We start from the raw sequence: 17,194 nt of genomic DNA, 5'->3' as shown, positions 1-17,194 counted from the left end.
TCATTCCTAAATATGCCACATAAACATGTGTTCTGAGAGCACACATTCACGCCGAAACATACTCACCAATTTACTTAATAAAGCAGTTTCTACCCCACGATATCATAGGAAACAAACGTGAACTGCTTGCCTTGTTCTCATAAACTCAAAAGGTCTTGTGTGGCATGGACACGCCGGCGGGGAGGGCTGCGGGGCGAGGAGCTTCTGCGACTCTGCAGTCGGTTAAATGCACAAACTATGCCACGTGTCTTGAAGTGCTTTCAGGTTTAGCATTTATTTTGTGTTCAATGTATTTTTTCTGTGCTATGACTTTATTTAAAAAATTTTTTAACGTTTATCTGTTTTTCAGAGAGAGAGAGAGAGAGACATGAGACACAGAATCTGAAGCAGTTTCCAGGCTCTGAGCTGTCAGCACAGACCCCACGGGGACTGAATTCACTATCTGCGAGATCATGACTTAAGCCGAAGTCGGATGCTTAACTGACAGTCACCCACCCAGGCAGCCCAACATGCTATAACTTTTATTTTTAAAGGTAGTTTGAATGCAAGATAACCACAAGTACCCAAAAGATTGAAGAAACAGTGAGGAAACTGTGAATGAGAAATGTACCTTCTCAATAATGACTCCCTGACAATTATCCTCCACTACTCATCATTAAGTCTTCATTTCCTCTTAATGAGGACAATATATCTTTATTACAGTAAGTTGTATATGTAAGTTATATTTTTATATTCAATTAATTCTTTAGTATAAACTTGTTTTATTGGCCAATTAATAAATTTTTCCATCAGTAAATGTTTGGGTATTGGACTAGATGGAATGAACCACAGTTTTTCCATTGAAATGGATGGAAATAGTTTTTCCAATTAATGACTTTTCACTTAGCAGCACAGATTTTAAAAACAAATTAAAATCATTAGGCAAAGGATAGGCTTTTATGTAAGTAAGAGAAGGAAATATATACATATAAATATGTTGTACTTCATTCACCAAGAAGATACAAATTTAAAATCTGTATCTTCACTAACATCACTTCAAGATATATAAAAAATTGACTGAATTTAAAAGAAAAATACAAAAAAATCCACGACCAAAGTGAGATACTTTAATGCTTTAACAAATCTTGCATATAACCTACAAAAGCACATCAAAGGATCAATGATATAGATGATCTGAACAACACAATTGACTAACAGAACACTGTACTTAATAATGGTAAAATAAACATTTTTTCAAATATACACGAAACATTTACCAAATCAAATATATATGCAAGATCAAAAAGCAAGCCTCAATAAATTTAAAGGGATTGAAATAGTCCAGAATATGTTCTCTGACTACAATGGAATTAAACTAGAAGCCAACAACAAAAAGAAAACTATAAAAACTTGAACTTTTCAGAAATCAAGCATTGCATGTCTACATAAGTCAAAAGTGAAATCACCATGGAAATTTTTTAATGATAATTAAGATATGACAAAGTCAGGGGTGCCTGGGTGGCTCAGTCCACTGAGCGTCCGACTTCAGCTCAGGTTATGATCTTGCGGTCTGTGGGTTCGAGCCCCACATCTAGCTCTGTGCTGGCAGCTAGGAGACTGGAGCCTGTTTCAGATTCTGTGTTTCCTGCTCTCTCTCTCTCTGCCTCTCCCCCGCTCATGCTCTGTCTCTGTCTCAAAAATAAATAAACCCCAAAAATTTTTTTTAAAGATATGACAAGTAAAAACTTGTGGGAAATGGTTAAAGCAGTGCTCAGAGGAAATGTACAGCCTTAAGTGCAAATGTTAAAAAAAAAAAAGAAAAGCTAAAATCAATTATCTAAGCTTTCATCTCTAAAAGGTAAAATATTAGCAAATCAAGCCCAAAGAAAGTACAGGAATGAAGATATGAGTATGTATCAATGAAGCAGAAAACTTAGAGTAGAGAAAATAAACAAAGCCACCTGGGTGGCTCAGTCAGTTGAGGTCTGACTTTGGCTCAGGTCATGATCTCACAGTTCGTGAGTTCGAGCCTCGTGTCAGGCTCTGTGCTGACAGCTCAGAGCCTGGAGCCTGCTTTGGGATTCTGTGTCTCCCTCTCTCTCTTCCCCTCCCCGGCTTGTGCTCTGTCTCTCTCTGTCTCTCAAAAATAAATAAATGTAAAAAAATTGTTTTAAGTTTATTTATGTATTTTGAGTGGGTGGTCAGAGAGGGAGAGAGAATCACAAGCAGACTCTGCACTGTCAGTGTAGAGCCTGACATGGGGCTTGATCCTGCAAACTGTGAGATCATGATCAAGAGTCAGACACCCAGGTGCCCTAACATTGATATTAAAACCTGACAAGAGCAAATACTTAAAAAACAAAAAGAAACAAAAATCAGGACAAGTGTGACAGGAATAATGCAAGGAAGGACAATTGGTGATCTCTCTTGAACACAGATGTAGGAATCCCAGACAAAATATTAGCAGATCAAATCCGGTGACACATAAAAAGCATAATACATCACAATCAAGTGGAGTTTTTTCAGGAACGCAAGGGTGGTTTGACATTTGATAATAATTGATCTATGTATCACATTAACAGGAGGGGAAAAAGAAAAAAGCATATGATCTATGATAGATACAGGAAAAAGGCATTTGGTGAAATCCAATACTGCTTTGTGATTTTAAAAAAAATGATAGTAAATCAGAATAGAAGGGATTCCTTTAATCTGATCAAGAATATCCACACCCAAAAAAAAAAAAAACCCTCAGCAAACATCATTCTTATTGGTGGGTTATTAAAATATTTCTCTAAAATCAGCATTGAGACAGGGATGATCACTTTTACTCAACATTTTACTGGAGGACTTAGATCAGTGAGAAAAGGAAAAAAGATATGGAGCATAAAGATTAAAAACGGAAAAAAAACCCTGTCATTATTTAAGATGAAATGATTTAGGAGATTGAGAAATCCTACAGATCAACAAGAAAAAGGCATGTAAGCTAACAGAAAGAAGACATTTCACAAGAGACTATCCAGTGGCTAGTAACCAAATGGGAAGGTACTCAACCAACTTCAGGGGAAGGCAAATTAGAACCACCATATGATACCACTATAAAACTGCCAGAATGGCTAAAATGAAAAGAAAAAAAAAACCAACAACCAAGTGTTGACATTGCTTGGGAGCAACTAGAACCCTCAAATGCTACTGAAGAATGTAAGCCGGTCCCTTTAGGAAACCAGTTGGGAGATCAACTGAAGCTGAGCATATGTACAATTTATGACTCAGCACTTTTATACTTCAGCATATCACCAGGAGAAGTATATTTATACGTCCATAAAAAGAGATGTATAAAAACATTCGCAGCCTCATTATTCATAACTCCAAACTGGAACAACCCAAATATCCATCAACAATAGGAAGGATAAACTTTTGTGAAGAGGCACCAATGGAATATTCTATAGCAATGAAAATAACCTATGACAAGGTGGCTCGATTTCATAAAAACAGTGTTGGGAAAAAGATTAGGAACAAAACAGACCATATTGTATAATTCTAGTTATACAAAGTTTAAAACAGGCAAACTAATGTATGCTATTAGAAGTTAGGAGAGTGTGTAAGGTAATGAATGACTAGAGTGCATGATAAAGGGTACTTCTATGCTGTTACTCATGTTCATTTCTTTTTTTCTTTTTTTTTAATGTTTTTTATTTATTTTTGAGAGACAGCGCAAGCAGGGGAGCACAGAGAGAGAGGGAGACACAGGAGCAGGCTCCAGGCTCTGAGCTGTCAGCACAGAGCCCGACGCGAGGTTCAAACCCACGAATTGTGAGATCATGACCTGAGCCGAAGCTGGATGCTTAACCGACTGAGCCACCCAGGCGCCCCATGTTCGTTTCTTGAAAAGGGTATTAATAGCATGGATTTGGCTTAATTTGAAAATTCACTGATCTGAATTTGTCCATTTTATTGGGTAATTCAAAAAAGTTTACATTAAAAATAATTGCAAATTTCTGAAACATACTGAATATATAAAAATTCTATATGTTGATAGTAATATTTTGGAGAGAAAAAACAAAAAATAAATTTTAAAACTGCATTGGTTAGCATCGGAAGTTAATGAAGGCACCACCATCCCTTTACTCTGAAAATTGTTTACTAAAAGGAAAATATTAATTAAGTGGTTTTCTTATTTTTTCTATATAAATTGAATTTCAGGATCACCAAATAGTTCTAGTTGATGTGGGCAGAATAATAGAATCATAAAAACACAATTTGGCAAGCCATTATACAGTAATTAAACCAAGCCATGACCGCAATAGATGAAACTACTAGAAGAAAGTTTGATAGAAAACTTTACAATTAGACTGACACCACCTGAGCCTACTAGTCAATCATAATGTCCCCAGGAATCCAGGTCCTCAGATATGTGTCCTGCTGAGTGTGACCCCATAGGAAGATTATAGGAGCCTTAGACTCTGTGTTTCTAACCAGCTCCCAAGCGATGCCCACACTGCTGGTCCTCAGACCACGTTTTGAGTAGCGAGTCATTAAAATACTTTGGCAAAGGAAACAAAAAGGGTGAGTGAGATAAACCCAGGAAGTATGTCAAAGTGCCCACAGCAGTTTTAGAGTGTGTTTGCCAAAACAGTTCCACCTGAATTTAATGAAGTCATTGGCACCAACATCCAGGTTCTGGGAAAGTCAGGAGATAGAAGGACCAATTGCACCAAAAGGAGGAAACACACAAACTCTGACTGAAGCTGTTCTACAAGACAAGTGACCAAGATCTGCAGCAAAGGAAAGACGAAAAAGACACCCAAACCAAAAAATTGGCCAGGGGGCCACTGTAGACTAAGAGAAACAGGATAACCAAACGTAACGTGCACCTCGTTTGGATCTTGACTTGAACAAACTTATCGTTACTAAAAAGATAAACTGAGACAGGGATGTGGGCTGAGATTTGAAGATGGGCTAGGCATTAGACGATACTGAAAAATCATTTTTAACTTTGTTAGACGATAAGGAAAACCATTGTGGCTATGTGAGAAAATAACCACATGCGTCAGAAACCTGTCCTGAAGTATTTAGGGGTGAAATGACACGATGTTTTGGGTTTGCCTTAAAATAATGTTTCCGAAACGTTAAAGTGCTAGTGATCACCCGAGTTTCTTATTAAAGTACAGATTCTGATTCCACAGATCAGGAGTGGGACTGAACCTCGTCTAACAAGATCCTAAGCGATGCTGCGCTGCTGGTCACCACACCAAACTTTGGGCAGCACAACTTCAGAGGAAACCAAAAAGGATGAAATAATGCAGCAAGTGTAGCAGATCTTGATAGCAGCGTATCTAGGTGACGGGTACACTGAGTTGGTGACTGTTATTTCCTCTGCTTCTGTGCATGCTTCAAATTCTGTTCAAAACTCACCTTCTGCGGCTCACGGAGGCGGCACGGTGTGAGAAGGCAGTGTCCGAGCTCCCACTTCTCAATTCCCAGACCCTCTCCCTGAGCCCGCACGAAGCGGACATCTGCACTTTATCTCATCCCCTTTATACCTTGGCCTTGCCCAGAATGATTTGTGGCAATTCATAAAAACATGTTATACATTAAGATAAAACTTATTTTAAAATAAGGAGGCAGGCCAAAGAAAAAAAAAAGGAAAATGGCATAAGAGGGGGGTGACTATGGAAGGGCACAAGGAAACCAGGAAGGAGGCTCACAGCTAACCTGTGTGTCAGCAAGTATTAGCACTTTCTACAGTGTGACCCACTTTGGGCTCTGAACACGATTCAGGCACGCAGTGGGTGCCTCATTAAATGATTTGTGAATAACTGCATAAATGAATAAACTTTCTTGAAGCCAATGTAAGGATGAAAATGATAAGCTATATTACTCAGTGTCCACAGAATTGGGGATAAAATTATCCTGGTGAAGCAGGAAAAAAAACCGGAAAAGTTTCCCTGAGGATTGTCTTCCTAAGAACACTGAATGAATGGGGGCAGAGTAGGGAAAAATAAAACAAAAACAAAACAAAACAAAACAAAAAAAAACCAACAGTAGCAGCAGCAGCAGCAGCGAATGAACAAATCTTCACTCAAGTTACCCACAGCTGTTATTCGTGTCCTCCCTGCTGTCACCCAGAGTATAATGCAGAAAACATAACCAGACCATAAGCAGTTCCCTGTCTGGGGGCCACGGACCACTTTGAGAACTGGATGAGAGCATCAGAGCCCTCCCCACTCACCCAAGTATATTATGCCAAGTCTTACCTCTGCTCTAACTGCTCAGCTCAGAGGCGATCACCAGCCTTCCTCCTGATCGTCACCATTCAACTCCTCCAAGAGATTTTCCTGACCCCCAGACCCCTATCTGAGCCCTCTGCACCCTTGCAAACTTTGCTCACGAACTGAAACTCCCCTGCTTATCTCCCTGTTCATTTATTGCCTGTGACTCTCCCCCACCACCAGTGAGTCCCTCTGAGAGCAAAGACTGCGAGGCAGCCTCATTCACCATGTCATCCCAGAGCCTGCTATGGTGGCCTACGCCGAGTGGGTGCTGGATGAGTGAACAGGGCTCACAGACACCTCTGTAGCCAACCCATGGACCCTCAAGGGTTCTAGATCAAGACCCGAGGTGGGGGATGGAGAGCACTGTTCTCCAGGAATACAGGAGGATTGGACTCAAGCCCCTTGGTCCATTTTATGCCAAGCCCATGTTTCTTGGTCAGCCAGGTTAGGGTACGCAAACTGACTAAGAGAGAATTAAAAAGTAAGAACTACCGGCTTCTTCTTGCAGGGACTGATCAGGAGGCTTTCTTCCCTGTTTTACCATGTAACTGATAGACCTGGTTTGAAACCCCTGAGCTAAGCCCAGTCTCCTCACCTGAGCATCTGTGGCATCTCCCTGCCCAGCCCAGTGCCCCCTCTGCCACGCCTGCTCTCCAGCCACTTCAAGCTCCTCTACACCCAATTCCCTGAGCACCGTCCCCCTACCTCCCACTGCTGGGCCTTTGCACAAGCAGTTCCCTCTGCCCAGCATGCCTTCCTTGCTGTCACCTCTGCCCCATCTCACCACTCTCCCACCTGTGCCTCATCTTTGGGGAGCTGCTTGGGCACTAATTCGGATTCTCAACCAGAGTAACTCACTGGTCCCTGAGCCCCCACCACATCCTGCAGTGTCTCTTTCTGGCTCTGACTAAATCCTGTCTAGGTCAGAGTGATCTGTGATCAGCGATCAAGTCTGTCTCCCCACAAAATGTGACCTAATCTGAGTCATCCATGAGAGCCCCCCAACCACAAAGCCCAGTTCAGCATAGGGCCAGGCCCAGAAGGCGTGTCCTGAAACTATCAGAGTAGGTCAGAGATTCCTGTTCCCCACCCCACTCCTGTCCCCATTTTTGCTGCTTTCAACTGAGGGATGTTGGAGCAAGATTCCTGAGGGGCGGGGAAGGGGGGGAGATGAGCACAGAGATGAATCACAGCCACCCTCCTGGAGCACCTGATGTCTTCCAGATACCACACTGGGTGCTGAGGCTCAGAGAAGGTGAATGATTTGCTTGTGGCCCATCAATAAATTGAACATTTGTGTCTAGCGCCCAGGTCTGCCTAATTCCAAAGCCTCTAGTAAAAGCAGGAGGCACTGAGGAGTTGGTAAACAGAGAAGAGGGTCACAAATGGACCTAGAAGCTGGCCACAGCTCCCAGCTGTGCCAACAGCTCACTGAGCCCGGGGTAGAGCTCTGGGTTAGATAGTTGGTGATGAGGTCAGTGAGAACCTCCTGTGCACGCACGGTGGCAGGAGAACGTGTGTGGAGGTGGGGGTCACCATATTCACTGAGCTTTCCCAGTCACCAGCACCCACCCTGAGAGCTGGCTGGTGCCTGGAATCTGCCAGCTGTAGGCCGCTTTGCTAGAGCAGACTCCCTCCAGGCCCCTGACATTTGACCTTTGCTTCGGCTGCCCCTAGATCGGGTGACCCCTTCCTTTCCCAATGAAACAGAAAACAGCATGGGTCCCAGAGGGAGACAGTCCTGTGTTCAAATCTTGCTTTGCCACAGAGTTACTGAAGGACCTTGGGCTTGTCACCTCACCTGTTTTCCCATCTGTGATAGAGGGCTGGGCTGTGCAAAGCAAATAGGGCAATGCGTGCCCAGGGTCTGACATGCCAGAGGCTCAGTGTGGGCGCTGATGTCAGTGTTATAACCACAAGGGAGGGCCTGTCGTGCTCTCTGACAGCCTTGCCCTCCATCTCAAGCCCCTCTTGTGTGAGAGACACGAGAGCCCGGCTGAACCAGTGTCTGTCACCACACCACCCACAAGGCTGCCTCCCCCAAGCTGCCTCCCAAGCCACATAGGCCACATTGTCAGAATAAGCGTCTCCCCCCATCCTGTCAGCCAGCATCGCCTCCCCCTCAATCTACCTTCCCCCGCGACACACTGGGCATTTTGCACACACAATCTCACAGCGCTCTCCTCACGTTAGCAAACTCAGACCCAGCCCAAACTTCCACTAGGAGCTGGCCATAGAACTGGGACTAGAGTCAGATATCCTGACATCCAGCTCAGAACACCCAGAAGGGCCTGGGGGAAGCTCATGCCTCCGAGCCGCCCGCAAGGTGCCTGTCCCACAGAGTAGTTCACCTTCAACCCACACACCCAGCCTCAGGACCCCATCTTCCAACGTGCAAGTCTCACTGCTGCCACCCTGCTCAAGATCTGCCGTGGCTTCCCGCCCCCCTCCGGGTGGGGTCCAAGCTCCCTCAGCCTGGTACTCTGGTCCGCCACACTCCCCACCACCACCCTGGACCTCTCCAGCCTGACTGCCCACATGCCCCCCATATATACCCTACAAGCCGACCTCCCAGCCAAGGCTGGAGACATCTGGTTCCCAAATGGCCCACAGTCCACACCTGGCTTGTCCACAAACACTGCCCTTGGCTGAGGCTTTGCCTCAGCTCGGAATGCCCTTTTCCCATTCCCCGTGCATGAGACCTGAAGGAATCCGCAGTGGACCCGCTGGCTGGGGCTAGGTTTCTCTGTGTGTGAGTGCAGCCTGCTTTCTCTTCACACAGGGGACCCAGGCGGAGGGATTGGTGCACCCTCACCCCCAAAGCCCCAGCATGTTCTGGCTGGGGTTGGGGGGTGCAGACAGGCAATGTCAGAGCAGCCAGCCTTCCGCTCCCACTCAAGCTTGCCTAAACAGACTCCTCACACTCCCCGTCGTTGTCCACACTGCTTCTACACAGACCCCCTCACCCCCCACAGTCTCCACTTGCTAGAGACCTCCTCCATCCTCAGGGCCACATTGGACACTGCGTCCCCCTCCCCAACAACCAAGGTTTTCCGTCATGTCCTTGCACACAGGTACAGGGGTGTGCCCGGGGCAGAACCAGGTCCGACATCTTCCCACCCTCCATCAGGGCCCAGCAGGGCCACAGGCCTCAGCCTGAAGTTCAACAGCACAGCAGGACCTAGAATTCTGGCTCCTTCTTCACCATTGTAAGGTGACCCAGGGGAGAGGTATAAGTGGCTGGGGCCGCAGGGTGACTCAACGGTAAAAACCAACCTGGGGACAGCAGGCTGCATGGTAGCACCGTGACACGGGGCTAGGGGTGTGGGTCTGGGTGGCTCCGGCGTAGCAGTGTGCCTGTGTATCTGTTCCTGACTAGAAACTCTTAGATAATTGACGTAATCTCATCCGTTCCCACAGATGAGAAGTGGACACCACTGTGGGTGGCTTGGGAACTGTGGAAGGTCAGGGTCAGGCCAGGAACAGTCTGGAATCTCTCCAGCCTAAGGAGGCCCAGCCAGACAAAGGATTCAGGGCCCTGGGCCTGGAGTCATAGTCTGAGGGGCCCATTCCCACCCTCCCTGCATCTCCTTGTCACTTTCTCAGACTCTCCCCAGACCTTAAGACTCAGTACCAGTGTCACCTCCTCCAGGAGGCTCTTCAGGGTTGCCCCATCCCTCCATCCCACCTCACAGCTCAGAGCAGAACTGTCACAGCTTTATTTCTCCCACTCAGACTGGAGCTGCTGGGGCCGTGCTCCCACACCATTTCCTTAGCTTAGCCAAGCTGAGGGCTCACTGATCTCATTGCAAGCCTGCTCTGTCTTGCTCTCTACTGTCCATCAGAGGACTGTCTAGGCCCCGGAAGCGGTTTGATAAATCTCTCATGGATTGACATTGCTGAAAAAGGTGCTGGGCCAATGGCTGGTCACACCTTAGGCCACAGGAAACAGACTAGCCGGAGCCCAGAATGATGCCAGCATTGGCACCCCAGGCCATGGGGTATTCTAGAACTTGGGAGGCAGGGCAGAGGCCTGGGCTTGAGCCCCATGCCTACTGGTACTTGCCTGTAACTCTGGACAGTCAGTGCACCTCTCTGGGACCCAGTCACCTCCTCCATTCTGGGAAGGGGTGGACCAGAGGCTAGTCTAAGCATCTTTATCAGACATACTTGGTGACGGGGCATCAAAGGCATAAGCCGTAAAAAGTGTGAGACTTTCTCCACACACTCTATGTGACTGAAAATAGAGAAGTCTAAACTGTAAAATAGAGAAAAGGAAGTCAACAACGTTTTGACCTTTTCATATTGTCTATTTTGAATATCAAATATTAAAATGTATCCACAAATGTATGCTTTGCTGGTACCCTGCATGTTTGGCCTGCCTCCTGGTGACCTGGCCCCAGGGTAGATGCTAATTTGAGTTCCCTCCAACAGTGGATTCGGCTTTCTCAGCCACTGTCTGGTGCTCACTGGCTCACCTTTGCGCATCCTTCAAGGAGAACTCAGGCTCCCAAGAGCCTAAACTGTATCTACCTGATGTCCATCTCATTCTTCTGTCAAGCTTCTGACCAATGCAGGAGACCCCTGGAGAAGCTTGTCCTGATCACTCGGCCGGACCACCCTGGCTGGATCTGAGCGCCTCCAAGGGCTCACTGACCATGCTCAATCTCCGCCCTGAGGCCTCTGGCAGTTGATGGCTTGTGGCCTGGCTTGCCCCAAGTGGTTCCCATGGTCTCGTAGAAATGGGACCCCCAAGTCGGGGGAAATGAAAATGGCCCCCTCTGTCTGCACACAGGTTCTCATATCGGCCCTGACTCAGAAACCGGAAGCGGGGTCCCCCAGTACCTTCTACCACACAGACACACGCCCCACCATCTCCCCTCAGTGCTCACCTTCTCACAGGCTCCTCACCCTCCTCAGCTGAACCCCAGTCTGTGGTGCTCTACTGGGCAGGATGGGCATTATCAACCTCCATACTCTGAGAACAAACTCACAGACCCAGGGACCCGCCTGGAATGGGTGCTGTAGAGAGAAAGCCCAGGGCAGGGAGAGGAGGCTGGCGGGAAGACGAACAGGGTGGCAGAGCTCAGGATTCTGAAGTCACAGGCTGTCAGCACTGTCAATGGCCTCAGAAGCCCTTCTGTGCAAGGCTCCGATCTAACTCAGCAAGCAAGAGCACCTCCCTGAGGGATTCCCCACTTTCTCTGACTTCTGGCTCTGAGTGAGCCCCATTTAGACAGAGAGGCTGTGCTGAGGGCACAGCAGTCGCTCAGGGCAGGGGTGTGAGGCTGACTTACTGGTCATGCAGAGGAGAGTGCGGCAGAGCCACATCCTAGCTGGAGCAGAGGCAGGCAGCAGTGTGGGCCTCGGCCTGTTCAACTTCCCTTCCTCAGGGTGGCCAGAAGGCGGTGTCAGAGACACACAGAAGCCAGGACCCACACGCAGGCAGGCACTTTCAGGTTGACAGAGAGTTCCCACTCCGTGCACAGCTAGCTGCGTGGCTTCCTCAGCAGTTGTGGGCTGGGTCCTGGAAGCTTAGAGAAAGTCATCAGCTCTGCTCCATCATGCTCACCTCCGTGAACGGTGAGTGGAGGTTTGGCCCGGGAACATAGTTCTGAGATGTCCTCATCGGCAGGTGTTTGAGTGCAGGAGTATCATTAACCAGCCACTGTTTAGCATTCACGTGCGTGAGAGAGGCCCATTCCCCTCCCCTGCCCTGGTACCTACCACCTCAGCCCGACACCCAGCCCGCAGTCCCTGGTGGGACTCAGCAGTGAGAATGACGTCCCCTTCCCACTGCAAGCGAGCCCACAGCTAGAAACTGGGCGCTTGCACCTGGCTCCTGCACTCAAGGCTCAGAGGTTGTGGAGGGCCTGGTAAGTGGAAAGACCCAAGGCACTGACTGAAAACTGCCTCAGAGAATTCAGCTCTGGCTACGTTTTCTTTAAAACCTGGCTATCATCGGGGCGCCTGGGTGGTTCAGTTGATTAAGCCTCCAACTTCAGCTCAGGTCATGATCTCATGGTCTGTGGGTTAGAGCCCCACATTGGGCTCTGTGCTGACAGCTAGCTCAGAGTCTGGAGCCTGCTTCGATTCTGTGTCTCCCTCTCTCTCTGCCCCTCCCCTGCTCACTCTGTGTCTCTCTCTCTCTCTCAAAATAAAATAAAGACAAATAAAACTAAAAGAAAAAAACCTGGCTACCGTACCAGACTCTGGGAACTCATTTAAAAGAGCTCTGAGGCGGGGGGCCTGGGTGGCTCAGCCGGTTAAGCGTCTGACTCAGTTTCGGCTCAGGTCATGATCTTGTGGTTTCATGAGTTCAAGACTCACTGTGCACTGATGGTGCACTGATGGTGTGGAGTCTGCTTGGGATATTCATTCTCTCTCTCTCTCTCTCTCTCTCTCTCTGCCCCTCCCCTATTCATGCTGTTTCTGTCTCTCTCAAAATAAAGGAACTTAAATAAATAAATAAATATATAAATAAATTAAATAAAAGAGCTCTGAGGCACCAGAACAACAGGAAAGGTAAAATTCCATCAATCTTTCTAGCATACCTCTGATCTATTCCAGCAGAACTGTGAGGTTCTAGATCGCGTCATCCAACACAGTAGTCAAGAGCCACACGTGGCTACTGAGCCCTTGAAATGCTGCCAGTGCGACTGAGGAGCTGGACTTTTAATTTTATTTAATTTTAATTAAGCTTCATTCCAAAAGGCAGGAGATTCTGTCTCTCACATGTCTGCATCCCCAGGGAGAGCGCTCTGAAGTGTTACTGTAAGTGTTAAAGAAAACAAGGGTTTTGGCTTAATGACTATATAGATGAAAATCAATTTTATTTTGTTTCTCACACTGAAAGCTTACTTGGCCAAAGTCTTGTGGAGATCAATGAGACTGAAAACATTTGTGCATTGATTGTCTGCTTTGGTCTGACAAAATACCTACAACTAATGGTGATAGTCCCCTGATGATATACGGTTGCTTGAACAGAGATTACAATGTGTTCATCATTTGGCCTGCTAAACAAAAAAGGAAAAAAAAAAAAAGAAAAAGAAAACAACAGCAGAACTGAAGGTCCAGGTCTTGTGCTCTGCCTGCCAGGTCACAATGAAAACCATCCAGACTGGCTTAACCTCGTCATAGGTCAGAGGCCTGGCCTGTCTTCCTACCACTCTGGGCCTCAGTGACTGTCCCCCTACTCCAGAGTAGCCCCAGGCCACAGAGCAGATCAGCAGTAAGGACGGGTTAGAACCCAGGACTGCAGCTTGCTCAAGATTTCTGAGAGCAGCCCTTCATGTCTAGAGTATAAACTTCAGGCCACCTCGGGAGGCCAAGCCAAGGTGGTGACTGGAGGACAGTGGACAGGGCGCAGGGCCATTTCTGCATCTTTGGAGACGTCTGGAATGTGGACACATCCTGCATCCCTCAAAGGCGCATTTATCCAAGCTTGCTGCTGTCAGCATGGCAGACCCCTAGTCATGAGCCCTTCACTTCCGTCAGTAACTGCTGTCCCCACACATACAAACAAGATCCCAAGCGAAGAGCCACACTGTGTTGTACAATGCTTCCGCTCACACAGCCTTATACAGGCTTTAGACGAATGTTAAGGGACCAACTTGAGCGACATTCCACACATAACTGCACCGAACTCTTCAAAAACATCAATATCACAAGAAAAAGGTTAAGAAATCGATCCAGGTTAAAGGACACTAAGAAGAGGACACAAAATGCAGGGTGATCCTGGATTGGATCCCAGAGCAGGAAAAAAAAATGCTTTAAAAAACATTATTGGGATAATTGGCAAATGTGAAACATGAACCAAAGATTAGATACTACTGTACTGATCAGATAAAATTACAAATTTCCCGAATTCAATAACTATATCATGGTCATATGAGACATTATCCTTATTCTTAGGAAATGTACCCTAAAATACTTAGAGGTTAAGGGGCAGGATGTATGCAACTAATTCTCAAATAGTTCATGCTTTAGGGATGGGAAACGGGGGCGGGGCGTGGGGAGGTGGGTGGCAGGGAGACAGAGGGGAGGACGGAGAGAATGAATGATACGGTAAAATATTTTTTGTCCTACCCTTGAAACTTTTCTGCAATTTTGAAATTATTTCAAAATAGAGTCTTAAAAGTTAAGAGGATAGAGAAGACCGGCTCAGCAAGAGGTGAAAAGACTAACTGCTCGGTCTTGGGTGAGTCAAGAGCCCCTGATCCCTGCACTGTTCCCACAGCCCTGCCTCACGGGCTCCAGGCGCTGGAGATTTCTAACTACCCATTGGCCTTCGGAGTCCTGGGAAGCTGGGAAGACGGAATTTGGGAGAGTGAGGACTTACTGAGACAGGACTGCAGGGGAGGACAGAGCTGGCAAAGGGGAGCCAGGGAAAGTCTGAAGGGCAGTAGGAATCACTATCACTTGAGCGCTAAGGAGGGAGTGCCAGACTTAATGCCAAGGGCCGTCCAGGCAATGTTCTCATCTTACCCTAACAGCCACCCTACTTGGTCATCCTGATTTCCCAGCTGAGGATACTGGATCAGAGAAGTTAAGTAACTTGCCCAAGGCCATATAGCTTGTAAGTGGCAGAGTTGGGACTCAAGACAGGTACGTGTCCAGAGCAAGGACTCTGAACCACTACAACCCTACTACCCTCACACCCATAGGTCTAAACCCCTCCCAGTTTGAGCTTTTAAAAGCAGAGGCCTCATTTCACAAACATGTACTGGGTTTTCTGCCTTACTAGGGGTCATGGACTGAGTTGTGTACCGCCCACCTCCTGGCTGCCAAATATATGTTGAAGCCACACACCCCAATGGGAGTAAGTATATTTGGAGACAGAGCCTGAAGATCCTAAAGGAGATAATTAAGGCCATAAAGGTAGGCCTGAGAAAAGGAAGAGAGATCTCCTTCTCTCCATGGACATGTACCAAGGAAAGGCCATGCGAGGACACCATAGATACCGGTCTACAAGCAAGAGAGACCTCACCAGAACCTGACTATGCTGGCATCCTGATCCTGGCCTTTCAGCCTTTAGACTGGGAGAAACCAAATTTCTGTTCTTTAAGCCACTCAGTCTATGGTATTTTGTTATGGCAGCCCAAGCTAATACAGTGGACTTCTTCTTAAAAAAGGCAACTGAATGGTGTGTGTGTGTGTGTGTGTGTGTGTGTGTGTGTGTGTGTGTGTGTGTGTGTGTTGGGGAAGGTGGGCTTAGTGGGGAGGGAGCATGGGAGACAATCCTCTTGGTTTTCCCTGAGGGGCTGGCTTACGAACCAAGGGTCCAAGGGGCTTGGGCTTCTTGCTCGCCCCTACCTCCTTCCTGTTCAACTTAGGTTCCTAAAGGTCTTTGGAAAAGTATAGCAAAGATCCTAGAACTCACATTAGCACTGGAAGGAAAGCTGGAAACCATCCCAGTTGAGCCCTTCATCTGACAGAGAAACAGATCTAGAGAGAGGAAGGGATTTGTTCGGTCTTTTCCAGTTTGTGTGGGAAACAAAATGAGTCCCCAGAGCTTCAGGCCTGGCCTCAGACACTCTATCTGACCCTCCGCAAAACACACTTTACTTGAGCTAAAAGCGCTGCCTCCTCCGACTCATCCTTGCCAAAGACAAGAGGGGATGCTTCACACGTGTCTCTCCTGCCAATGGTGTGGGCCTCCTGCCTGCACTACCTGCACCGGTCAGGTGAGAGGGTGACAGACAACTGGCGACAACACAAAGCTCCAGCTCCTGAAGAATCTGGGTGCGCACAGAGGGCCTATAGAACTGCTCCCTCAAAAACAGGCCAGAAGCCTAGGGCAGGCTATTGATTTTGGCAGGTTAATACCACCCATACTCTAGTTTTATTTATAGCACAGAAGTCCCACTTCAGTTGCTTTTGAGCCAACATTTCCCTAATTGTTCCCAGGAATATCAAAGTCCTGTCAGAGAATTTCATTTTTAAAAAACGCTACCATATTTTTTCTTCTAAGATTTATTTAATAAAAATGTAAGAAAAGTCCTGGAGTTTTGTTGGTCAGATTATGCAATAACAATCTGCTTTGAGGCAAGTGTGATATTCTCAAAATTATCAAAAACATTCTGTCCTTTTAGTTCTTAAAGGAAAAAAAAAACGGTTTAACTTCTCATTTGCTTCCCATTACATGAAGCTTAAAAGCAACTACTTATACACCAACTTTACTTGTGCAGAGATGTATTGATCTGTGAAGCCAGGATCTGCTGTGAATGTGAATCCAAGCTGCGCGCCAGCTTCTCAGCAGGACTTTCAGAATGCCCGGACGAGAGGTGGAGTGCTGCTGCCCGAGAAGGGTCCCTCTTCACCTTCTCTGGACTGATGTCACTTACCACTCCAGCAGGACCCAGCTAAGAGCTGGCTCAGCAATCCCTCTCGGGGGGCCTCTCCACCACCTGCCAGCTTCCGTTCCTGCTCTCCTAAGGCAGATGAATACTTTCTAAACAATACCCTACATGATTCTCTAGCAAATTCATTACATGGCAGGGAAGCTTCAGCTCAGAAATGGCCAGATGATGAAGATTTGAATTTTATGGGGATCTGATTAATAGGGTTTTTTTCCTTATACAAGTACAGTTTATGCACTTGTGAATAATCTTCCTCTTTTGAATCTAGTGGTCTCAAGTTAGAATTTGGCCAGCTTGCAGACAAAGGAGCCACGGCTGGGTTGTTACCATGATTCATTCATTTACCAACCAGGCTTTAAGTACTACTTGCTCTGAACTGGCATGGTGGGAGGGCGAGGAGAGGACAGGAAGACACCTGCTCATTAGGAGCTCACAGGCTAACAGGGAAAATAAAACATCAAGGATTCTGTGTGCGAGTATTGTGTGTACAAGGCAAAAAAAAAACCCCAAGGACTAGCCTGTAATAGGACCCCAGGGCCTCAGAAAATGGAGCCGTTTCTGCAGCTGAGGGATTTATACATT

General features: G+C 46.8%; 2 protein-coding genes across 5 annotated transcripts in view; both read right to left on the bottom strand.

Annotated features, from left to right (window-relative positions):
• Nucleotides 1–11,949, bottom strand: part of ITGAE (integrin subunit alpha E) — a 62,979-nt gene extending 51,030 nt beyond the window's left edge. Inside the window, exon 1 of one of the 4 annotated variants that reach the window (XM_029929247.1) lies at nucleotides 11,549–11,949. In XM_029929247.1, the coding sequence (XP_029785107.1) occupies nucleotides 11,549–11,582 (34 nt within the window). In that variant the 5' untranslated portion in view covers nucleotides 11,583–11,949. Of the gene's footprint in view, nucleotides 1–10,729; nucleotides 10,755–11,548 lie in introns of those variants that run through there. The other 3 variants (XM_029929244.1, XM_029929245.1, XM_029929246.1) reach the window with 3 other exon arrangements.
• Nucleotides 11,950–12,911: 962 nt separating this feature from the next.
• The window catches only part of NCBP3 (nuclear cap binding subunit 3), a 41,703-nt gene continuing 37,420 nt past the window's right edge, over nucleotides 12,912–17,194 (bottom strand). The window contains exon 15 of the mRNA XM_029929249.1: nucleotides 12,912–13,023. The gene's annotated coding sequence lies outside the window, so the exon portion shown is untranslated. The remainder of the gene's footprint in view (nucleotides 13,024–17,194) is intronic.

The sequence above is a fragment of the Suricata suricatta genome, chromosome 17 (genome assembly GCF_006229205.1).
Source record: "Suricata suricatta isolate VVHF042 chromosome 17, meerkat_22Aug2017_6uvM2_HiC, whole genome shotgun sequence".
In the NCBI taxonomy this organism is placed as follows: domain Eukaryota; kingdom Metazoa; phylum Chordata; class Mammalia; order Carnivora; family Herpestidae; genus Suricata; species Suricata suricatta.
Note: the sequence above shows the minus strand (reverse complement) of the source record. Positions and strands in the feature narration are given on the sequence as shown.